Genomic DNA, 25,914 nt, shown 5'->3' with positions numbered 1-25,914 from the left:
CTCACCGGGCCGTCCTACCAAAGCAGGTCCTGTGTTTTACTAGGAGACCATGCTTTAGTTCTAGCAAGTAGGAATAGGATGGGTTAACCCAGTGGATCCCAGGGAAGATACTTGGAAAAGTAGGGGGCAAGGGGAAGAACCCCTCTTAAGCTCAGTGGTAGTGTGGCTGCCACAAAAGTGAGGCCAAGTAAGCGAGAGCAGCTGTGGCCTGAGCCATGCCCGGGCCTGAGGGTCTCGCTGTCAGGGTGATCTCCTGAGAAGTCACACGTAAAGTAAATAAGCAACATGTGGTCTCCTATCCGCCCCCCCACCCCGCTCCCCAAGTTCTGGGGAAGTTTTGGGAGACCCTGGCTCACGTGTGACGGGAAGTGAGCCTGTGAACAGGGCTGCGGGGTCCCTGCCGATGCCCATCTTTCCTGCCCTTTGATCTTAGCATAAGTGAGGGGGTGAGCCCAGGTTCAGGGTGTCTGGGTGTGCTGACCCCACTGTGTCCCTGTAGGTGATCGCTTCTGCCTCTTTACCTTCGCACATTCCTCCCCAGCCCCAACACTTAACTCCCTTTTCCTAACACACAGTCCTTCTTTCTAATGACTCAGAAGGTCCACAGGGCCGGGAAGTCCTTCCCGGTCAGCTTCTCCTGACAGTCCATGCCCCTCCCCCGCAGCACTGTTCTTGTGCCTCTGTGCCTCTTGTGCTCTGCGTTTGCTAAGGTGTCTTTTGGATTCTTGCTTTATGCCCTTCGTGCCTTGTAATCTGGATCTCCCCCCTCAAGGGTGGGGACCCGCTGATTGTCTCGTGGCGTGAAACCCAGCGTCCGGATCACGTTTGTTCCCTGTAAACGTTGACTCCTTTGGGTTCTACTTGTTGCAAAAGCTGCTTTCCCCTCCATGGAGCGCGTGAGTTCAGTGAGTAGACGATCTCTGACGTTTGGAAAACAAATCTTGGAACAATCAACCGTTTTGCTGGAAGAGTCTTGTACACCCTCTTCCAGGATGGGAAAGTCAGAACCAGAGGGGATGATGTGCTTGCTCAAGGTCATTTGGAAGAGAAACTTGACCGGGGCCCCCAAACACCCAGTGGGGCCCCTTGGTTACAGGGTGCACCTTCTCTGATCAGGTCCCCTTGGTTACAGGGTGCACCTTCTCTGATCAGGTCCAGGTGCAGCTACGCTGGCTGGCAATGAACTGGGTCGAATCTGAGCGTGTTTCATAGCAAGTGGTAGGTGATCAAAGAAGAGAATTTGACCCACTATAGGCTGAAATGAGAAAGAATACAACATGCTATTTAAAAATGTTTAATCTAGGGATCCCTAGGTGGCGCAGCGGTTTGGCGCCTGCCTTTGGCCCAGGGCACGATCCTGGAGACCCGGGATCGAATCCCACATCGGGCTCCTGGTGCATGGAGCCTGCTTCTCCCTCTGCCTGTGTCTCTGCCTCTCTCTCTCTCTCTCTGTGACTATCATGAATAAATAAATAAAATCTTTAAAAAAAAATAAAAATAAAAATGTTTAATCTCATAAAACCCAGTAGATCAAAGTAATTATAGAGGAATAACAGGTGAGCTGAAGCCTCAGCTGGACCCGAAGAAGAGAGTAGGCTAGACATTTTAGAACAGCCACTGTTTTTCCTATGGAACGTTTTCTGGTTTTGTTTTCAATGGTCTAGTTTTTATTAAACCGGCTAGGTTGCAAAGTCATGTTGATATAGTGTAGGTAGAGTTGAGTCATGAATACATCCTTACATGAGGAAAAAACATTTAAATAACACCAATGTTTCCCTAAAATATTTAATTTTTATGCTTACGTGTAAATGATCCTCATAGCCTATTGAGAAACTAACTTTAGTCAGTTGATGTTTATACATTGATTCTTTGGTAATGTAGCTTTTCCCCTACTTTAGCATGCCTACCACAAAAACATGAAGAAAAGTTAGGAAATTTTGCTGTCAACACTAAATATAATCTTTTCTAGACATCAGAATTACTTTTTAAAAAGTCCTTCAGTGTTCAGAGTGATTGCAAATGGAAGTGAGGTCACAATAGGAGTATCACGTTTCATTTGAAGGCAGCAGGTTTGAGAAATGGTGAGAAGATTTTTCTTTATCAAGAGTTACTAATGTACAGGGGGAAAAAAATCAATGTTTTTGGAGCAAATTATAGAACTTTTCCATTCTTTTATGGACTAAAACCATGAAGAAATAACAACAAGAAGTAGCGATTTCAATTTTACACAATGGCTATTTAATGAAGAAAAATGAAGTGGTAGGGAGAAAGGAAAAAGAAAAAGTACTTGGAGCAGGGGAGAAGAGCTAAAAAGCAACAGAAGTAGGGGGCCAGCGAGGCCAGACACTGAAATGGAGAAGCAGAGGCAGAAATTCAAAGACACACAGATGTGGAGATGAAGCTTCAGAGAATAAATGAAAAAACCTGGCCTATGTGGTTTTAATTCTTTTTTTCTTTTGACTTTTCTAGAATTTTTATGGAGAATAAGTCTATATTTCAAGTTAATGAGAAAATGTATTTCAGCTTTGTTTTCCCAGGGTTGCTAGTAGTAGCACCTGTGGGGAAGGGGCCTGCTTATAATAAACTCAGAATATTGCTTATTTTGAATCTTTTTCTGGGTCCTTTACCTCCTTAGGGATTCTTAAAATAACTATAAATAGTTCAGTTTTTGGTAGAGGGAGTATGTGGAAAACCATTACCTTAATGTTGATGTGACCACTGGGTAGGAGTTGGGAGGACGGCTGACACGAAGGCAGAGGTCTTCCTCCCTTGTTCTTCCGTGTTGAGCTCTGGGTGGGTCAGGGGTGGCTCCCGTGTGATGTTGTGCCTGCAGGGAAGTCCCTTGTCTCGTCTTGGTCTTTTTTTTTTTTTTTTTTTTTTTTTATTTTTAAATTTATTTTTATTGATTGTATATTTTTTATTGGAGTTCAATTTGCCAACTTATTTCTTTCTTTTTTTTTTATTTTTTATTTTTTATTTATTTATTTTTTTTATTGGTGTTCAATTTACTAACATACAGAATAATACCCAGTGCCCGTCACCCATTCACTCCCACCCCCCGCCCTCCTCCCCTTCTACCACCCCTAGTTCGTTTCCCAGAGTTAGCAGTCTTTACGTTCTGTCCCACCATTTGCTTCAACGTGGATGGAACTGGAGGGTATTATGCTGAGTGAAGTAAGTCAGTCGGAGAAGGACAAACATTATATGTTCTCGTCTTGGTCTTAATGAATGTGATTTTTTTCCTCCCTTGGTCTTTCATGAACCTGTGGAAAAGAAAGTGATTTAACACAGAGGTAAATACTTAACTCTTGGGAAGGAAGACAAGTTAAAACTACCTATAAATAGTAATGGAGTAATAGTGTGCGTGAGTTTTTTGTTTTTTGTTTTTTTTTAATAGTCCTGCTCCCTTTGTATACTATGTAAATTCTTACCTATTGCCTTTCTTCAATCTTGAAGGATCCAGGAAAATGCTTATCCTGCATAATCACCTATTCCACTTTTCCTTTATATAATCTATAATATATATCTTTAAAAATTTGTGTTGAGGCAAAATGTATTAAAATATATACTATATTAATGAATATACGCATAGTTTTTTTTTTTTTTCTTTTTTGAAAGAGCAAATTTGCTGCCAGCTAAGTCCTCTCTGGGATGATCTTTGAGACAATAGGCAATGCGTCAACGAGGGGTGAGGAAATGCACTATTTTAAGCAGGATGGTTTAATACAAAGGGTTAGAAGTTAACAGAAAGTGGACACTTGGTTCCTGGAATGACTCCTACCCAGAAGGAGCGAACCGACCCCCTGGGAGAGCTACCTTCACGACTTCCACTAGTATTGTGGTTTCAAGACACCCCCGTAGCTGTGGTCTAGGGATAGGAAGTTTCCAGGTGCTGCAGTTGTGTCATTGCTTCTAATCTCCTTCGATGGACAAGGGATACTAAAGAACTAGGCAGAAAAACCAAACCTCTCCATGACTTTAGTTCCAAGTAGAAAGAGCTGAAGTGTAAAGCAGAGGTCTCTTGTGTCCCTTCACCTTCTAAAGCTCATATGTCCTAATTTCTACTACATACATTAGATTACATGTACTATGTGAATTCCCAGAGGAGGAAAAGAGAGAGGGAATGAGCTGGAGAATACTGATTCACATCAGCACAGAGTGCCGTTAAATGGCTTGATGGAGGGAGGCTGGTCAGACCTTCACGTTACCCGCCATCCTCCCCAGGGATCCTCTGCGTGTGTGAAGAAGGTTGCCTTGGATTTGGTGCACTTCATCTTCATCCCTTGAAATAAAGGGGCATGACTTCTTAAAAAATGAAAGGATGAAATAAGTTACTCCTTATAAGCCCTCATCTGTAAGCACTTTTATATCTCTTACTGATCAATACTTGGTGAAGGAAGAAAAAATGATTAGAGAATTAGATATCAACTACATTTACTCCTGTCTGTTTGAGTCATTATCAGTGAATAAAGTTGTGAATCTTAGACAGCTTTTCTGGTGGTAAAAATTGAATTGGAACTCATGTTAACATGTAACTTTTTTCTATCATTGATACCCTAGAATAAAAGTATCATTTGGAAAGATAATCTCACCTGAGTACTTTTCACATTTTTTAATGCAGATGAAGTGTGTGTGTATATACATACATACATATATATATATACATACACACACACACATATATATATAATTTATCTCTCTAGCACAGTAACTTCATAGTTGATCTTAAAAAGACCTTTTTAATGGACTAGTAAAGCATTTTAATTATTCCTGCTATAGGAGACCTGGCCTAGAAGAATTGGTATTAACTTTGGAATGAGGGAGCCCTAATGTGCTCATGATAAAGAGATACCGTATGATATCACTCATATGGAATTTAAGAAACAAATGAACAGGGATCCCTGGGTGGCGCAGTGGTTTGGCTCCTGCCTTTGGCCCAGGGCGCGATCCTGGAGACCCAGGATCGAATCCCACGTCGGGCTCCAGGTGCATGGAGCCTGCTTCTCCCTCTGCCTGTGTCTCTGCCTCTCTCTCTCTCTCTCTGTGTCACTATCATAAATAAATAAAAATTAAACAAAAAAATCTAAAATCTTAAAAAAAAAAAAGAAACAGATGAACATAGGGAAAGGGACAAAAAAAAAAAAAAAAACGAGGAGTGGGGGAAGCAAGCCATAAGAGACTCTCAACCATAGAGAACAAACTGAGGGAGTTGGACAGGCGATGGGCTAGGTGGGTGATGGGGATCAAGGAGGGCACTTGTGATGAGCACTGGGTGATCCATGTAGGCCATGATCAGTAAGTCACACTCCTGAAACTAATATCACACTATAAGTTAAATAACTAGAATTGAAACAAAAATCTGAGCCCAAGAAGAACAATGTTGAGAGGAGAAACACTGTGGGTGGCACGGAATGAGAACAGCTTTTTTCTTAAGTTCCAGGAGGACCACTAATAACTTTCTAACTTACTTTGGTGAATGACATTGTGTCAGGTGACACAATGTAAGATTATTTTTCAAAGTAAGATTCAAAAGTAAGATTATTTTTTTTAAGATGTAAAAAAAAAATGAAGGTTAGGTTATATGAAAATGATTTTAAAAGCATTTCTGTGTATTTTAACCCCCACCACCTCCCCCTTTTCCCCCTTCCCACATATGAATCTGCAAATTAATGATGGGTTACTTAATTCATTATGTTGCTTTCTGCATGAGAGCATTAAAAGGAAGGAAATCCCGATATAAATCTGAATCTTTAAGCCATATTGCCAGCCTTCTAGCAAGTGCATTCTTTAGTTAACATTAACACAGTTTATTCTGTGGCATCATCTCCAGTTATGTTCTATTTAATAATATGCCTTAGCCACTCCTTGCCCATCTCTCTGTGTCCATCTACTGTAATGGAGATAAATGGACAATCACTCTTGGACGGTCAATGATTCTCTTACTGAGGCACTTGCCCTGTGAGTCTAGCTCCAATGCCCCATTATTGGGTAGAATGGATGTTCTCACACAGCACTGATCCAAGTTGTGATTTTACTTCCTTATAATCAGTTGCAATTGTGTTTGAAATAAGCTATAATGTAATTTTCTCAATTTAATGAGCTATTTTTAACAGTGCAAAAGCTCTGATTGCAGTTTTTTTCATTTTATCCCGAGGTGTAAGATGGGCATCCATGTTTAATCATATCCACAGATTACCTCAATGAATGTGTTACGTTATCTTTAAATAAATGAATGTCAATATGTTCCAAGGTAACCCATGTAATTGCATATTGATAACAGTCATTATCGTAAGTCATAGTCTCTAGGAGAAAATGCACTTGTATCTTTTTTAATAAGGTGCAGTATTATAGTCTATTTTAAGATGAGAGTTTTCTGTTTCATATACAGGCTATAATATCACTCTAATATAGCTGGCCGACTCCACAAATAGATAAAATGCAAAATACAGAACTGAAAGTAACAAGATCTTGTAGTCTTTGGGAGCTGGGATGGATGCTAACATCCATAGTACTGTAGCAGAGCGAATATGAAGTCGCCATTATCGATGACAGACTCTTAGAACCAGCACCCACTTTCCCACTACAGCAGATAACAGGAGCTAAGCCATTATCCTGCATCCTTGTAGCAAGATATTTTCAGATTTTGTATGGAGGTTATTGTAGTGTGCAAATGAATCTGGAAAATGCTCTAGGGGAAAACCGTCCCTCTTTATAAATATAATAAAAACATGGAATGGTTGGGGGAAATGTCAGAACACTTGTTTTCTGTGATCAGTTTTCATCAAATGGATGAGTTGTCATTTGGACCACCAAGTCACACAATTCCTACATGTGATTAGGACTCCATCTGCTTATACTATGCACACCTATTCAGCCATCCCTAGTAGATGGGCCATCCCCTAATATCCCCTCTAATATTTTGAAGAATTAGTAATGGCTGGGAAGACACTCTTAGCTGAAATGATTTTAGAAAGTCTCTCAGCATTCATTAAGGCAATGAGTGGCTACCATTTTTTTCTTTTTCTTTCTTTCTTTTTTTTTTGGCTATAATCTTTTCAAGCTCTAGCACCTCATTATAGTTGAGTGTACAGATCTTAAGAATGAGACCTGAATCCTCATCTCAGGTAAAGTACTAGCTAGGTGATGCTGGCAGATTACCACTTCTCTGGGCCTTGCTAGTTTTTCCTGTAAAATAGGGGATTTGTACTCTATTAGGAGTCCACTAACTTTCCTACCAATGCAACTCCTAAGGCTTAGCTGATCTCAGTTGAAAAACAAGTAGATTGCCTGATTCCATTTCCTTTGAGTAAATTCTAATATTTGGCAGGTAACTCAAACCTTGATTTTTTTTTTCATGGTAACTAAGGAAAAGATTCAATTGTGAAATGCCAAGGTGTTTGTTTTTTCTTCTTCATACTCAAATTATATTTGACCTATCTCATATTTATTTTGTGTTTATTTTCAGGGTATATATTTAGATGCCATATCCTAAGAATTTTGAGGTACTCTGGTTTCTCTTTCAAAGAGATGGAGTCGGACCCATTTTAAATTGCATTTTGACCACTTGCTAGATGTGAATCCTTGGTCAAGTTCATCAGCCCTCAGTTTCGTTTGTAAATAATGATAACATTATCCATCTCCTAGTACTTGTGGAGGAATTAAAATAATACATTCAAAATGGTTAGCAGAATTTTTGGCCCAAAGTAATTATGGTCCTTGTTCTATGTAAAAATCTATAGAGAATATTTTCCTACTCAGAGAAAGGATTGTGAAAGAAAGGAACTGTGTGTGTGTGTGCGTGTGTGTGTGTGTGTGTGTATATATATATATACATATATATATATATATACATATATATATATATATATTTTTTTTTTTTTTTTTTTGAACAAGAGCCATAGCTGCTTGAGAAGCTGTACTAACATTGTTTCCTCAGGTGGGGCTTTCCAGGAACAGCACTTCCTTGGACCAGCATCTTATCAGAGTAGCTATGTAGGAAGGAGGCTCCAAGGGAAAAGGGAAGGGAAATGAAACATTTAAACTTGTTCAAAGTCTATTATCATTCTTTTCTCTTCCCATTAGCTTTTATTGAGTGCTTGCTATTTGCTAGTAGTGCTCTAAGTGCTTTACACAGATTATTCTAATTATCACAAGAACCCTAAGAGATGTAGGTAGTGGCATTTCCCCCTATTTTATACATGTGGAAACTAATGCACAATGAGCTTTAGGTTGCTCAAGATCATACATCTAAGAAGTAGTTGTGAGGGTTAAGACAGTGAGTCTGACCCCAGAACTGAATATTTCATAGCTATTCTATTTCCTCTGGTATCTGAGATCATTTTCCTTGGAGAAAGAATAAGAGGTGAGGGGGAGCAGAGATAAAGACCTGAGGCTCCCCTTGAGCTTTGATACGTGGGCAAAAATACTAACATCTTCTCTGTGTTCCATAAATGAACATATCTAGAAGAGTGTGATAAATTTGCATTACCGTCTTCTTAATCTATTATATCTTATTGACCGTATATACTTCCCTGTTTCTCAATGTCAGTGGAGGTAACATGAGCAAAGAGTGGAAATGGGCTTGTGTGGGTGAGTTTTTCTCCTACTCCTGTATTTCATCATGAGAGGAACTGGCCTTGGGTAGCTTGGGGGAGCGCATCTCAACATTCCCTGCAACCTAGAGTCAATTCCAAAGAACCCCAGCCTACATAAGTGAAGCTCCCACTAGCACATGTTTACAAAATGAAACCTAGCGTACCATTGGGGTTTGGTTTGTTAGAGTTATTGAGTAACTGGGTATCATTTATAGCTACTGTGTTCTCATAACAATAGTTCTCTTCAAAATTTAACATGAAAACTGATCTCAATTGCCCCAAAGTTGAACCATTAAAGTTTAAGTTAGAAACAGTACTTGTTTCAAAGTAAGTGGGAAGTTGAGAGTGAGTGGAGAATAGAAGTGATAAAGAGTTGGGCAATCTGTCATGCTGGAGAAGGTAAAACAAATATATAAATGATATTAAAACCCACATGATAATTGAGAAGAACAAACAATACTGGAAAGATAATTAATGGGCTCAAAACAGATGGTCTAGGGGCACCTGGCTGGCTCAGTTGGTAGAGGATGCGACTTTTTTTTTTTTTTTTAAAGATTTTATTCATGAGAGACATGAGAGAGAGAGGTGCAGAGACACAGGCAGAGGGGAGAAGCAGGCTCCATGCAGGGAGCCCGATGCGGGACTCAATCCCAGGACCCCAGGATCATGCCCTGAGCAGTAGGCAGATGCTCAACCGCTGAGCCACCCAGGTGCCCTGAAGATGTGACTCTTGACTTCAGGGCTATGAGTTTGAGCCCCACATTGGGTGTGAAGATTACTTAAAAATAAAATCATAAAAAAAAAGACATGTGGGTGGCCCAGTAGTTGGGCTCCTGCCTTAAGCTCAGGTCGTGATTCTAGGATCCAGGATGGAGACCTGCATTGGGCTCCCTGTGGGGAGCCTGCTTCTCCCTCTGCCTCTGTTCTGCTTCTCTGTGTCTCTCATGAATAAATAAATTTTTAAAAACAAATCTTAGAAAAACAAAAGCAATAGCCTGAAAGGAAGTTGATGGGAGTTGTTTAAAACGAACTTCCATTTTCAATTGCAATTTTATTTCCCTTATTGACCATTTTTCTAACTTTTGCTTCACAGGAGTCTGTCTAGGGGATCTGTATTTGTATGTCCTCTTACTTTTGATAGGTTTTTAAAGCTTTGAGATCCGTGTTGAAACACAAATTACTCGGAGAACTCAATGGAAGATCAACCTATTATCACATTCTCTGATTACATTTTCCCCCATAACAGTTATTTGTATACCTGTTTGAAAACAATGATACTTAAAGTTCAGGTAGGTTTTAATATCTTGGCCTTCATAGGGCTGAGTGTGTATGTGGTCTTGGTGATAGGGGCGTTGACAGCATCCTTGATTTTTGATGTATATGTGTTGGTTTTATACTTAGAGACTGATGGAAAGGGGGGGTTACCCTGCAAGGATTCTTGGGGTGTGTATGTAAAGTTTGCCTGTGTGGAAAAGGGCTAAATTACCCTATGTAAAGACATGAATGGATTTGATAAGTCCTGATGTCTTTAGTAACAGAGCGAATTAAGCAGGACAGATGTCAGGGTGACCAAAAACTGAGGCACAAGTGTGTCAAATATCCAATTCAAGATTCTTCAGATGTTTCCCAGAAGTAAAACTCCTTTGCCCCAAACCTTCGAGAGTCTGCAACTTAGGAAATGCCACCTTGATTAATTTCTTGGTGGGTAAGTGGTGATGGGGACAGAGAGAATGATCTAAGATGTATACGAGTCCCTGAAGAATAGAAAGAAAAGTGTATCTGTGGTTGGTGGTATGAGTGAGATTCAGAGTCCGGGCCTCCACGGTGGAGGCAGTGGTTCCCAGCGATGGCTGAGTTCAACTGGGGAGCTTAAAAAAATGACTGATGACTTCATCCCACCTTTAGATGTCATGATAATGTCACCCTACCCTCAGATATAGGATAGCATTTGTTTTGGCCGTGGAAATTTTATAAATTTTTATACAGCTTCCCAGGTTATTCCAATTTGTGACTGAACTTGAGCATCACTGTTCCTGTCTATAGCATAGTTCTTCATCCTGGCTCACATTACAGTCTCCCGGGGAGTAGCATCTACCAGTGGCCATACCATACCTCCAGACATTCTCCTGTACTTTGGGATGGAGGCAAGGTGCCAAGTACTTTGAGCGCGTTTCAGGTGATTTTTTTCACATCCAACTGGAATCTGATGGCATCCCCAGAACATTGGAATGGTTCTGTCTGCTAATATATGGAAACCATGCCCCAAAGAATACTGGGGATGAAAGGAAGGGCAGAGATGGACGCGGGGCCCTTTCTGGAAAGATAACACATGTACCGACCCTGGCTAGAGCATTAGAACTCTGATATCCACGACCTAATGGCTGCTTACAGAGCAACAAACAGTAGTAGCTCAATACCCGTCCCTCTTCTGGATTTATGGGTGCTATGGACCCAGGCCTGCGTTCAGAGTTACAACTGATCATATGGAAATTAGCCTTAGGAAACCATTCTCAGAGATAAGTGATACTGGCTTGCCAGGTTTGGCAAATAAAAATACAAGATATACTCAGTTAAACCAGTCTTTCAGATGAACAACCAATACTTCCTAGTTTGAGTATGTCCCATGCAATTGGACATAACTACTAAATTTGTTTATATGACTTTCAAATTTACCTTCTGTACCTTTGTGTTTTATCAGGAAACCTTAGGGATAGAGAGCCTGAGTTTGTTGTTTAAGTTCTAAGGACTTCTGATTCAGGGTAAGCTTGGAAAGCTACCCACTATCTGCAGGAAAACATGGTAAATCCGGTTGAGCCTAATTACTTAGAATTTTTTTTTCCCCTTGGCTTTTAAGAGTTTGGGAGCTACAACTTCAATAATAAGTGAGAGAACATTTGTATATAAGCAGTAAGCCTTCCCAAGTGCTCTGACCTACTATTTAACTCAAAATTGCATTTGTAAGTTGCATGGCCCCATGTCACAGTGGAAACGAAGGAGAGCACCAAAAATATAAAAACATGATGAAAATAATTTTGAGGTCAGTTTGTAATTTGACTTCTCAAGTCTGTAGTTGTCTTTTCCTTTGGATATATATATATATATATATATATATATATATATATATATATATATATAAGTCGTAGGAAAAAAAACTGTTATTCTTTAAATGGTGAAACAATTAGAATATTCACCTCAGATTAATTTGGTAACAGTCAAGTTAGGCTTATTGCTTTTTATTTCACAGGACCTTTCATCTCAGCTGTGCAGAAACTCATAGCTTGAATAAAGGCATGCGATTAATGAACATAATAGCCTTTGGATAAAGGAGATTAACATGTAAAGGATTGAGTTTTTGTATAGAAAGAACCAAAAACCTCTGAAACATTGCTAAATTAGTTCTGAACTCCTAAGAGGAATATAACTGCAAAATTCAGAGATAAACTTTGATTCAAATGTTATACCCAATGTATTTCTTAGGGTGGTATTTAAAATGATTCTTTTTAGACAGTAAAATGAATATAGATAAAAAGCAAGCATTAATAGATGTCAATATTCATTAATGACACTGACAACTAAATGACAATAAGGGAATGTGTTATGGACCCAGAGGAAGTCACTTAGTGTTTCTGATATTTGCATACAAGTACCATTTTTAATTGGAACTGTGGAAAATAAGAAAGGGGAAGGAAAAAAAAAAACCCAACAACTCTGGAATATACATACGGAGTATTTAGAAATCTGGGTAGGAAATGGAAGGTCTTAGGGACACAGGTGGTAGTTTAATTTCTTCTAATTGAAGGTTGTTACTTTGGAAGATAAAGAAGGAACCGAGAAGTGAACAGCTGGCTCCGTAGTTGGTGTCAAAGAACAGAATTTAGTTTTCTGGACCATGATGCATGATACTAAACTAATGCTCCTGGCAAAGGGAGGAGTACATCCTAATGAAGAGTGGGGGAAAAACCTGCTTGGCCGAAGACTTGCTGACCAGAACAAGAAGGCATTGATAGATGAGTCGGGTAGAGGAAAAGGACCAAACAAGCTGTTAAATTATACCCTACGGAGGAAAACAGGCTGACTTAGGAAGAATAAAAATAGTAGAGAGATGATTAGTAAATTAAGGGCATAACAGGAAAGACACAGGAGAAATGTTTGTGGCTTTATGTTTACAGCCATAGTCCCATAGTTAGAGTAGGGATAACCTTTTGGCAAAAAAGAAAAAAAAAAGGAAAATCATATTTGAAGGTATCATTAGGACTTTGTGGGGATGAGAACCCTGGTTGGGGAAAGCTTTTTGACCCTGAAATCCTAAGTTGTTACTGCTACAGCAAACGGACCCTATAACCTAGGAGAAATGTGAGGTAGGACCTAAAAAATTGGCCACTGGATTCCTTGGTAAGAGAAACTCTGGGAAGAGTTAGAAGTGATTCTCTATCATCAGTACTAAAAGAAGAAAAAGCTGGTGTGTGTGTGTGTGTGTGTGTGTGTGTGTGTGTGTGTATCCCCCCCCCCAAAAAAAAAAAAAAAGAAATACATTTAGGTTTTCCTGGTCCCTTCCACTTAGGCTGACATACCAATAATTTTCAAATCCAGGGAATCTAGAACACCGTTCAAGTATTGAGGGAGATGAGGTCCAGATCCCTGTGAGGAAGACTGTGTATCAAGAAAAGGATGATGATGATCATCAACCCAAATAGGGGACACTGGGAGTGTGGTAAAAACTGATCTAGAAATAGGTCTCCAAGGCTGCCAGGGCTAGATAGGTAAAAAATATAGCATGGAAATATTGCAACTTTATTTTCCCCATAGCTGAGTTTCTATTCTGGATCCTTCCTGCCTTAAGAGCAGAAAACTTAGTCTACTTTCTCCAGGTAAATGGAGTCCCATCACATTAATGACTTCACTGGCTTTTGGGGTGTGAACTCCATCAAAGTCCACGATTGCGAAGTTGGTTCAGGTTTAAACTCCATCACATTTAGGATTTCTGAAACTGTTCACTGAATCTCCCCAGCTTTGGGGTTGCTGTGTGGGGGACGGGACTAGATCTATGGCTGCAATGCCAACTGCAGGGAGGAGGTAGCATTGACTTTTGTCCTCCTCCTTCCTGACACGTGCAATTGGCAAGTTGTGATCGTCACTTGTGCCTATCTCTGCATTTGCTCCCATTCCCAAGGCTGCTTACGGTCCTGGCAGGGGTGCTCAGTACCACTCTGGTCAGTCTGTAATGCCTCCACCGCCTACCAGCTTTCTCTGTCAATGGTATGACCTGTTCAAAGGTGTGGCTGGGGTGAAGCTGATCTACAGCTGATCCATACTTCTCTTGGGTCTCTATGTACATGACTATTAGGACTTTTTTTTAAAGATTGACTTATTTGAGAGAGAACTCATAAGTTAGGGGCATGGCAGGGGGGAAGGGAGAGAGAATCCTCAAAGGACACCCCCTGCCTGATGTGTTGTTTGAGTCTAGGACCACGAGATCAGGACCTGGGCCGAAATCAAGAGTCTGCTGCTCAATGGACTGGGCCACTCGAGAGTCCCCATGACTTTTTTTTTTTTAACTTCTGACATTTATTTAATCTTTATTTTTCTATCCTTCCATTGTGGGCAAGGGAACATGGCAGAGCTCCAGACCCAGCCTTCTCATCTTGATGTCCACATACAAGTGTCTCCATTTCTGTTGCATTGTCCACCACCGTGATCCAGGCCTAAATGAGGGAACATTGGATACCACAGTCTATTCCCTTGTTTCCTTCTCCCTCCTTCAGTGGTCCTCACCTATTTTTGTTGGGGGTAGGGTATAAAAAACTTGCTTAGCCTTTTTTTTTATTCTTCCCCCCACAAAACCAAGTTAGTCTTAATTCAACTTAATGCTTTAAAGCTAAGAAACTATTTTTCTCCTTTCACCTTGATGATCTTACTTCCTTGAGGCAATGCTAAATGGGAATGCTTCATATATTTAAGATCTTGGCATTGAAGAAATAGATAATGTTTCATATCCTATTACAACAGGTATGTTTTAATTCCTGTTAACATATATTAGGATAAGTTTGTATTAAAGTCAGGGACAGAAGTCTTCATAAGAATGCCTTCCTATAAACTTATTTCCAGAAGCATGTATTTATTGGCAAAGAAACAACCATCTATTAAACGCTCCAGAAGTTTCTTGCACTGGTAGTGGAGTTGCCTTGAGAAAATTATTTAATCCCCCAAATTCTCATTTTCTTCATCTGTAAAACAGGAATAGTATATTGTACCTATTTAATAAAAATTTTCCAATGATTAGATGTTTATAAAACATTTATCTTGGTACCTGAGAAGTGCTAATTCCTGAATTCTTGTCAGCAGTTGTTTTCGTGGAAATCTTGGGATCTTGGCTTCAAGCACATTGCAGAGTGAAGATAAGAGAAACCTGTAAATAGTTGAGAGAATATTTATAGACTCTGTTGGAACAAATTGCTTTTCTTCATACACACTAACCGTGTTGAGAGTGTCTGACACATAGACGTTCACATGAATGCATGAATATCCTGTCTGCTTTACACATGTACGTTTGTTTATATATTTTCTTCCATGCCTAAGAACGGTAACAGAGCCTAAAAATGATGTCGTGGAGGTATAACATTTTTAGAAAAGAAGTGTAAAGAAAGTGTTTACTGGAATGGTTGGCGTTGGGGATTTTTATTGTGATACAATAGTCTGTGATATATTTAAACAAATAGTTTAAGGAAGGATGAATCTGGCAGGGATGTTTAACATAGACGTACGATAGGGTTTTTGATTACGTGCAAATGAATGAGACGCTCAGAAAATCTCTTGAACACTAGCTTTCTCCTTCTAACTGGAGACTTAGATGGGTCTCGCCCTCTAATTTGTTGCTAATGTGGTGGGCTTGCTGTGAAGAGGTAGCAGTGGAAGCTGGCACCAAAATCCTTTAGCACAGAGGGTCCCGCAGCTACTTACTTTTCCCCCACTTTGGGAATCCTACTCATATTGAGGAAAACAGCCATGGTCTTGACCTCTTCCAGGAAGGGCCTTAAACACAGTTGTAAGTAACACTGTTTTGTTGATCAGGAGCCTCTTTTCAGCATCTAAAGAAGAGTGACCAGAATTACAGAAACTTCTTAAACTATCATGGAGCTTCTTAAGGTGAAGTCAATGCTTAATTAGGGTTCTAGATGTAAGCAACAGGAACTGGCCGTGGCTAAAGATTGAATTTGGTAAAGCTGTTGGAGAGCTTGTAGAAACTGTAGGGAAGTGTGAAGGTTTGACATCGGGGCTGCAGCTGGGGCATAGCCCCAGATATCATCATAGGAACCGTCCAACACCAGGGTAACAGTGACCCGGCTGGCAGAAAGGTAGGGGTCATTGGCTGGTGCCCTGAAATATGACCTGAGGGACACCTGGGTGGCTCAGCGCTTAAGCGCCTGCTTTTGACCCAGAGCATGATCCTAGAGACCCAGGATTGAGTCTCACATCAGGCTCCCTGCATGGAGCCTGCCTCTCTCTCTCGTTCTCTCTGCCCCCCTGCCTCTTGTCTCTCATGAATAAATCTTAAAAAAAAAAAATACAACATGAAATCACAAGACAACTTGATGTTCTTGAAAGTATGTCACTAGTGCAATATAGAAGGCCATACTAAAATTGTCCCCCCCCCCCCTACAATTTTACCTAGAATACATATTTTCCATTAGGGAGAGATTTTCTGTTAGAGATCTCCATTAAGGGGATATCTTCTGTTAAAAATTGGAGCTATATCCTCTAATTCAAATAGGCTAACCAAGTTGGGGCTCTAACTTACACGATGGTCTGTATCCTAATGTTTCACTCAGTATAGATGCATAGGACCTACTTAACACATGATGTACTTAGGATTCTCAGCATGGAGAGAAGCCAATCTGATCATTTTGGAGACTCCACAGCATTTAATTGTTTGAAAACCACAATTTGTTTTTTTTTTTTTTTTTTTGAAAACCACAATTTGTTCGACCCACCTACATACGATACTCAATTAGGTCGTAATTACAGTTTTATACCATGTCCTAGTGAACATTCTCTTTCACGTATATTTTCAGTACTTGTGCGAATGTCTGTTGGCTGCATTCCTGGAGTTCAACTCTTGGGCTGAAAAGAGAGGCAAGTGTAAAAGCTTGAGATCTGTTACCAGTTGGCTTCATAGAAGGTTTGTCCACTTTGCCATCACAGCAACAGAATACGAAGGGACCGAATTCCCTGTAATTTGGATGTACTTGCTATTATGTCAATATTCAGAGGAAGTTTTAGTTTCAGAGATGGCTTACTAGATTAATCAAGCTGTTCTGAAGTTTTATTCTCTCAAAATAGCTGACAACAGAGGGACAAGATCTAATCACATTTTTTTTTTTATATTCTAAGTATTCTAAAGCTTTTGTTAATGTCATTTATTAAAAGAATTAAAGTATGGCACTAAACTGTAGGTGGAAAAGAGGGCTAACTTTTCAAAAATACTGGAGACTGAATAATCCTGATAATCATTGTTATTAAATCAGATAAGTGTTTTCCTCAAGAATGACTTAGTGCTTGAAATTTCAAGATAGGCTTGCTTTCTTAGTAAGTTTAAAAGAACATTAAAACAAATGTTTTCTTCTCTAAAAGGACAAAAAAAAAGTCTTAAGAAACGTAACAGTGTTTTATACAAGTCTAATTATTTCCCCTTGGAAATAACATGTTGGATTGAAACTTTCCTGTCTAATGAAAAAGTAAAATGTAAAAAAGTAAATGACATAAATGAGAGTTTTAAAAATTGTGAAAGAGTAGTTGTATATTATATAAAAATAGTTCAGCCTTTCCTCTACATTAAATATTTTTAATACCACCGGGTAAACTGGCTGCTCATATTGGTTTTTATGTATAAATGCAATAATTCCGCAAAAATAACTTTGACATTGAGCTGCTGAAATATAATTTTCATTGATGTAGTCAATTATACATCCCACACAGGGATAAGTGTATGTACTAATTGCATCTGGTGTTTTATTTGCCTTTATATTTTAGCAACAAAAATGAGAATTTGATAAAAATCACCCTGCTCAAAGTGGTTACTTGCTCAATTTTGAGTTTGATTTTTTTAAAAATTTTTATCTTAAAAACAAACATTAGAAAGGCAACGGGTCATTGGGATAAACATTTCAGGAACCTTGTTTATTATCCAGTTTGTCACATCTTTTGGGTGCAATTCCTACAAGGATAAAAATGACACCTGCTGAAAAGAGAAGCTGTTTTTGGGCTCACATCTGTTACAACTGTTACAAGCAGGGGAGAAAAGCACGTTCAGGATTTGTTTTAAATACAATATTGTTTTGAAAAGGACCATGATCATATTGATATCTGTTGGACGTAAATTTTTGTAAGGCTGTACTTAGATCGGATTGACCATCAGGGTGTAGTGGAAAGCAATGGACTTGAATTCCATGAGCATCTGGATTATAACGCTGGTTCTTTTGCCCACCTATCGGCTGAATGACTTTGGCCAACTTACGAGGTCTCAGTTTACCCCTGAGGTGGAGTTAGTAATACCTCCAGCAAAGGGCTGGTGTATGTGTGGGCCAAACACCTGGAGAGCGCCGCCGGTAGTATCTGGAAGGTACTCTGCGTGAGTCTCCTTTCCTTCCAATATCCACTCTGAACCTTGAATGCCAGTGAATCATAAACTTTTCATGAGCCTATTGGTATTTTTCCATCTTTTCATCAAAACAGAGATCCTTCCAGAAGAATTACTGTATCCTCTGTGAGCCTCAGGAAGGAAACTCAACAAAGCCTCGGGAGTTCTTGGGTTAGTTTTAGTATTTGTTTCTCCACCAGTCATGTCTTATGTAAATAATCGTAATGTTCTTGGTGTAGATGTCATGCTTTAATTTGCTATTTAAAGGGCATTTTTAATCTAAAACTGGATATCATTTTTATGCTCTTATATCAAAGTGTTACTTTAAGAAAATACTCCATTTTTAAAATTCATGAGCATTAATAATAGTATGGCATTAAGATAGTTGCAGCAGTTATCTTGCAAGTTATTTCAGTGTTGTGATTTTTTTTTTTTTTTGTATCTTGTGAATATGCAACTCTTGATAAACACCATCACCCTGTTTATCTGCTGTGTAGCAGTTTCGTGTTTGGAAGAGTTGTAACTGTGTAGAGTAGGTCTCCTGCATCAGACTTTCATCTCTTTATGGATTTCTTATTACATATTTGTAGCATACGTCCAGAGACTGCTCAAAATATTCATTGTCCTTAAGAACTGCGTCCCACCTTTGCCCTACTTGCTATCAAAAGATCACCTTGCTGCTAGGCCTTTCAAACTGCCTCTGTCCTTTCAATCCATCCTATGCCCTACTTCCTACACCACACGCCTGGTGGAGTGCTCCATGAATGCTTACCATTGAGTGAAGAAGATTTTCCCAAGTGTACCTTCAATCATAATTTGATTAAAAAAAAATCTTTGGCTTCTTTTTTGTCTATAAATGAGGTCGAAGCTCTTTAGCTTTGTATTCCAGACCCTCTCCAGAAGCCTTTTCTCACTCATCTAGTGAAATGTAAAGCGGAACTCCATGCAGAAGCATTCTGAAATCATTTTCATATCATTCTAAGTTGGAAAGTTGCATTCTATGTTCTCCAAAGAACTCTAATACTGTTGTCATTCAGCCATACCCAACCCAAGCGCTAATGGCAAATATAGAAGACATAATTACAAACAATGTCTCAGGCTTCATGTCTACGGCTTCCTATTGTTAGATTTAAGTTTTGTTTGTTTTTTGGTTAGGTGCCTTCATATTCTAGTCTTCTGCGATGTCTGTATTTACTCTAACATTGAGGCCAAATCTCACATTTTTTAAAATTTATTTTTTAAATTTATTTTTTTAAGATTTTATTCATGAGACAGACAGGGAGGGAGGGAGGGAGGGAGAGGGGCAGAGACACAGGCAGAGGGAGAAGCAGGCTCCATGCAGGGAGCCTGACGCAGGACTCGATCCTGGGTCTCCAGGATCACGCCCTGGGCCAAAGGCAGCGCTAAACCACTGGGCCACCGGGGCTGCCCCAAATCTCACATTTTAAGATAGAGAAATTTTGATCCATTTTTAATCTGGAAAGAATTTAAAGAATGTTAGAGCATACAGGGCACATGTGAGCACTTCTGTACCAGATGGTGTTCCTTTTACACAAGAACTAGTTCATCTTCCCAGCAATGTGGTGATGATGATCCCTGTTTTCTAGAGTAGGTCATGGATCCTTTAGGACCTTAAGCCATTTGCTCATGGCAACACAGACATTAAGCGGCAGAAGCACGATGTGAACTCAGATTCTCTTTCCGCCAAGTACAAATTTTCTCTTCCACTCATGCTGCAAAATAACTTTCACAAATACTGTAATAGAATATCCACCTAGGAAGGAGTGGGAAAGCATTAGCACTGCAGGTCATGCTCTTCTGATTGTTTTCCTCCTACAATCTGAAGCCTGTTTAGTGGCTCTTGAGGAAACTTTCACGGCTGCTCTTTTTTTCTGGTCCTCGTGCCTCAGTGGGTGACCGTTGCTGCCTGTAAGTCTTAGCACCATCTTCGAGAATTCATGCATATTTTGGTCAGTGAGCATACCTGGGTCACTGCTGCCATCACCCCTACTGCACTTGAATTTGGAGTGATGATTTCTAAGCTAAAACTTTGAGAAACAGATCTGAGCAGGCGTCTTACAATGTCTGTTCTGCAATCCAGCTCTCCATTTCCCACATAGTAGTGTTGATGCTGTGCTGGAATGGTTGTTCCTGGGATAAAGACAATATCAAGTGATAGACTGAATCTTTTTGCAAGTCATGGCACAAAGGGCTAATCATCTCTAAATACAATAGATAATTTATATATGCATGAACTAATCACCTGAGTGTATATACTAGAGACTGAAACTGAAAAAGAACAGCCCAATTAAAAAAAAAAAAAGGGCAAGGGACATGAAAAAACAAATCACAGGAAAAAGTAGAAATAACAAGTATCCAAAAAGATGTTCATCCTCACTTAAAATAAAAAATTATTCTATATCATAGTAATGAACCATTTCTTAACTATCAAATTGGGAAAAATGCAGAAATTTGAGTCTCTTAGACATGTACTTGTAGTTTCTATGAGTGCAAAATGGTATACCACCTATGGATGAAAATTTTGCCCTATCTAATATTACAAATGTCTTAATCCTTAAAGTGATAATCTTCTAAAACTGCTTATTACAAATTTATCTCAATAAGCTCAAAATTTCATGTGTGTCAGGTTATTCACTGAGCACCTATTTGATAACTAGGTGGTTTAGCAAAGAATCTGGTTGACCAGACCCAGGTAGTGGAATAGGATACAATTTTTAAAAAGAATAAGGACACTTTCTGTGTATTACTGATAAGGAGAGGACCTGTCGTTCTTACGAAATCATTGGGGGAACGCAACAAGCAGAACGGTATATGTTGTGTGTTGATTCTTGAGTCAAAAGGAGGAGAGGCAAATATTTGTTATGGAGGTAAGACACTTAGTAAGGGAAACACTCCTATTTTTTTTCCCCACATGGTTGTAATTCAAAGCATGTAACACATTACCTGTTAAAAATAAAACTCAGATTAACAAATCCCTGACATTAGAAGCAAATACAAACAAGCCTACCTGGGTCCTGAATTACTACATGGAAGAAGTTTTATTTACAGCAACATTAGAATATATATATATATATATATATATATATATATATATATATACACACACACACACACACACACACACTATACATGAGCTGCTATATATATATATATATATATAAATATATATATATATATAAATTTTTTTGGGACTGTAGTTGTTTACTGGGGGTATATTCTAAAGATAAAAAGAAATAAAAAGTTTAAACTTCTGTAGTGTAATTTCTCTGATATTTTGATATAATTATAAAATCGCAACTGTAGGAAATAATTCTTCCTTCATGCAGTTTTCTCTAGTGGTGATATTTTGCATAACTAGAATATCACAACTAGAAAATTGACGTTAATGCAATCTACCAGCTTTGTTCAGATTCTAGCAGTTTTACATGCAGTCCTGTGTGTGGTTTCTGTGATTGTGCAACTACTTTATAATCACAGCTTCTTCCCTTATTTGATAACCGCTTAACCTCTTTTCCATCTCTGATTTTGTCCTTCCAAAATGTTAGATAAATGAAATTATAGAGTGTATGAGATTGGCTTTGTAGAAACACTTGGCATAATTCACTCGAGATACATCCAAGTTGCTGCATGTATGAATAGTCCATTCCTTTTTATGGTTGAGTATCCTGAACTATGGATATACCGTAGTCTGTTTACTTACCTGTTGAAGTATATCGGGGTGTCTTTTTATGGGGAGGATGGTCTGTGACAAATCTGATAACACTTATGAGCAAATTTTTGTGTGAATGTCATTTTCACTTTTTCCAGGATAAATGCCAGAAGAGCAACTCTTGCATTATGTGCTAATTTTATATTTACTTTTACTTTATTTTGTTTTATTTTTTACAAATGCAAACTAACATCGCATTAAGGTATCACTAAACATTTATCAGAATGGCTACATAAAAAAGACAAATTAAGTGATCAACACTAAATCATGTTGAAAAGAATGTAGAGAAACTGGATCGTTCATATGTTGCTACTGGGAATGTAAAATGATAAAGCCACTCGAGAAAAGAGTAGGACTTTTGTAAAAAAAAATTATCCATATGTTGTCACTAGTAGAATGTCTGAACGATTTTGCCCATCTTTAAAAAAATTTTTTTTGATAGTCCATGAGCACGATTGGTGGGGGAGGGGCAGAAGAAGAGGGAGAGAGCAAATCTCCAGCAGACTCCCTGCTCATCTCCCCACCCTGAGATCATGACTTGGGCTGCAATCAAGTCAGGTGCTTAGCCAACTATGAGCCACCCAGGCGCCTCTTCTGCCCACCTTCTAACGACTTATTTCTGTTAAGTTTTGGGATTCTTTTAAAAAATATATTCTATATACAAGTCTTGTGTTGGTTATGGGGTTTACCGATGTCTTCATCCAGTTTGTAGCTTTTCATCCTATGTACAAGTTCTTTGGGAAAGCAAGGTGTTAAAGTTTCATGTAATTCAATTTATCAGTTTTTTTCCTTTATGGTTCATATTTTCTTTTGTGTTACATTTAAGAATTCACCTACCTCGAGGGATTGAAGATTTTCTATTTTTCCCAGAGTCATTTTTACACTTTACATTTAAATCTGTGATTGTTTTAAGTTGACTTTGTGTAAGGTAAAAGGTTTAGGTTGATTTTTATCTATGGTTGTACAAGTCCTCTTATGCTATTATTGAAAAGGCTGTTCCTCATTGAGTTACTTTTGTACTTTTGACAAATAAGTTGGATATATTTACATGGGTCTCTTTCTAGAACCTCAGTTCTGTTTCATTGATCTGTGTCTCCATTCCTCTGTCAATACCATCTATTTTGATTACTGTAGCCGTTTAGTTGCTCTTAACATTGGGTAGAGAGGTTTTTTTTTTTTATCTCAGTTCTATTGTTTTTGAAAATTCTTCTAGTTAGTCTAGGTTTTTTTCTACAAGTTTTAGAATCATTTGTCTATGTGTAGGGCACTTTAGCTTTTAAAAAGTAATTTGTTAGAATGATACTTATTTTATACTATTGGATAAAGTCATATAAGATAGCATAACAGTATTTTAGAGTAAGTTACAATATATACACAAGAGGTAAAACATTGTAATATTGCAATTGCAATACAGATATAAGACAAAGGCATGAATTTTTAATATATAGCTCTGTTCACTGAAATTGCTTCTGAGGAATAATAATCATCCAAAGTAACAATAATCATCTGTAGGACCAAGGTTGTGTTCTTTCACACTTTCTTTCCTCCTTAGAGAAATGGCGAATTGAAATGTGGGTCAAGGAAAGTACAAGGTGGTGCTGAGACATCTAATTATACTAGAAATCAAGGAGGCTCCAAAGATTAATGGTCATGTCAAAGAACACAGGAGCCAACTCAAAGGTGCTCCCAATGTTCAAAATATATATGAGAGAATAATTTATTTTTTAAATAATATTTATTTACATGACAGAGAGAGGGAGAGAGCACAAGTAGGCAGAGCAGCAGGCAGAGGGAGAAGCAGCCTTCCTGCTGAGCAGAGAGCCCATAGATGGGCTTGATCCCAGGACCCTGGGATCGTGACCTGAGCTGTACGCAGATGTTTAACTGAGCCACCCACGTTCCCCAAGAATAATTATTAAAATTATTGGAATTATACTGATTCTGCAAAAATCACTGAGAGTGAATGATGAAGGTGTGGAGAGAGTGAGCAAGAACCCCATAGAAATAAACTTACCATTTTGAAGAAGTAATTAAACCAACTTATGACTTTGAGAAAATGGACATAAAAGGAAGATCTAAGCATATTTTTTCCCTGCCTTTGTTTACCTGAATTTCAGACTTAACAAATAGCCTCACTCTGATTTAGAAAATGAGTATTTTATGATTTTTATTAGAATCCTTGATTAAGCAAGGGTTAGCAGGGGTGTTAAGAGCATTGGTTGAATGGCTGATGGGGAAATGAACCTTTGTGCGGTGTCTGTAGCTGGCGGAGTCATGCTTCCCTTGTTCCCCAGGGTGTTCCTATCCTAATTCCTGGAGCCTGTGAATAGGTTACCTTACATAGTAAAAGGGATTTTTTGCATATGTGATGGAGTTAAGGGGGACGTACTAGGAGAAGGTGGTAGATCAGAGTCCGAACAAGAGATGTGATAATAGAAGCACAGGGGTCAGGGCTCCTGAGCAAGAAAGGCAGTAGACTTTGGAAGCAACAGTCAAGCCCTGCCTGACACATTTTGACCATCTGAATCCAGAACCAGAAGATACTGAATTTGTGTCATTTTAAGCTAGCAAGTTTGCCATCATTTATTGTAGTGGCCAAGTTAACTAATAGTGTCAAAGTTATGCCAGCCAGCTTGCTGGCTTTCTGCCATCGAGGGGTCAGGGTGTTATAGTAATTCAGTGGTCATGCTTATTGTCACTTGAGATTGACCAAGTTCCTAGACTTAATGTTGAGCTAACTACAAACACGGGGTCTAGAGAAGTGGGCTAAATGACAGACAAATCCCGGAAGTGTGAGACGACTGGGCCAAATTCTTCAAGTGGGAAATGAAGAAAAGTTGGAGTTGCCATTAATTACGTTTGAGAAGACAGAGGACAGAGTTCATTTGGAAGAGCAGCCCGGGAGATGTTTTGAATGTGTCAGGTTTGGGATACCTACTAGAAATCCACGTGGTTATGGCAACAGTTGGGCATGCGAACGAATTCAGAGAAGAGGACCACGATGCAGATGCGGATGTAGGAGTTGCCAGTGTTTGGTATTTAAAGCCATGAAAAGAGAGGAGATCAAGAAAAGGGAGAATGGAAATTGGTGAGAGCATGTCTAGGAACAGATTGCTGTGACCTTCCAACATGAGCAGATACTGAAATACGAAGGGAACCAAAAGGGACCACACATTTGCCATTTATGGGGGAGGATCCCTAGGGGATTGCGGTGGTCAGCAAACCAAATACAGTAAGTGCTGACCGGAGGGAAGTGATCGCCTATATCCAATTCTTACCAAATGAGCAGTGACATGTAATTTTGCAACATGCTTTTTCATACAGCTTTGTGAGATTGATCCCGGATGACATATTCCATAAATCTAGTTCCTCGGCAGTGCTTTAAAATCCCATGTGAACGTCCCTTCTCCAATTTTTTTTTTCTGTTGGTAACTGTTAATTTACTACTTAAAAAATGCTCTATGAACACTCTTGTAATCTGTCTTTGTGCATGCATTCAAGTGATTTTTGTTGAACATACCTAGGGAATTGTGGGTTTATAGATAATGCATATTTCAACCTAACTATATTGCCGATTGCTTTTCAGAGTGATATTATCACAAGCTGCATGAAGCTTTTATTCTTCATTAGCTATTATATTTTTAAGATGTCACCAAACTAATGAGTGTGTATGTCATGGAATCTTATATTTTAGTATGATTTTCCTTATTAGGGAGGTGGAGTGTTCTTTTCATATTTAGGTTTTCTCTCTGCTATGCTCTAACTACCAGTATGTTTTGCCTATATTTTTATTTGGTTGATTGCCTCATAAAAATTGTGTAGGAGGTATTTATTCCAGATATTCCTTTGAACATGTGCATTGCAGGGAACTCCTCCTTAGAGTCTAGATCACAGCTACTCTTCTCACTTCTTATAGGGTCATGTTATAAATAGAAATGTTAAGTTTTTGTTAAATG

At 38.9% G+C, this 25,914-nt stretch overlaps 1 protein-coding gene across 3 annotated transcripts in view; it reads right to left on the bottom strand.

Annotated features, from left to right (window-relative positions):
• The window catches only part of LOC144304441 (uncharacterized), a 44,462-nt gene extending 25,293 nt beyond the window's left edge, over nt 1-19,169 (bottom strand). For 2 of the 3 annotated variants that reach the window (XM_077882981.1, XM_077882983.1), the window contains exons 1-5: nt 19,001-19,169; nt 15,552-15,679; nt 14,902-15,000; nt 3,224-3,263; nt 2,700-2,860 (exon numbers count right to left, since the gene is read on the bottom strand). In XM_077882981.1, the coding sequence (XP_077739107.1) occupies nt 2,700-2,860; nt 3,224-3,263; nt 14,902-15,000; nt 15,552-15,598 (347 nt within the window). In that variant the 5' untranslated portion in view covers nt 15,599-15,679; nt 19,001-19,169. Of the gene's footprint in view, nt 1-2,699; nt 2,861-3,223; nt 3,264-14,901; nt 15,001-15,551; nt 15,680-16,624; nt 16,713-19,000 lie in introns of all 3 variants that reach the window. The other variant, XM_077882982.1, reaches the window with a different exon arrangement.
• Between the last annotated feature and the right edge of the window lie 6,745 nt (nt 19,170-25,914).

This window comes from Canis aureus, chromosome 34 (assembly GCF_053574225.1).
Source record: "Canis aureus isolate CA01 chromosome 34, VMU_Caureus_v.1.0, whole genome shotgun sequence".
In the NCBI taxonomy this organism is placed as follows: domain Eukaryota; kingdom Metazoa; phylum Chordata; class Mammalia; order Carnivora; family Canidae; genus Canis; species Canis aureus.
Note: the sequence above shows the minus strand (reverse complement) of the source record. Positions and strands in the feature narration are given on the sequence as shown.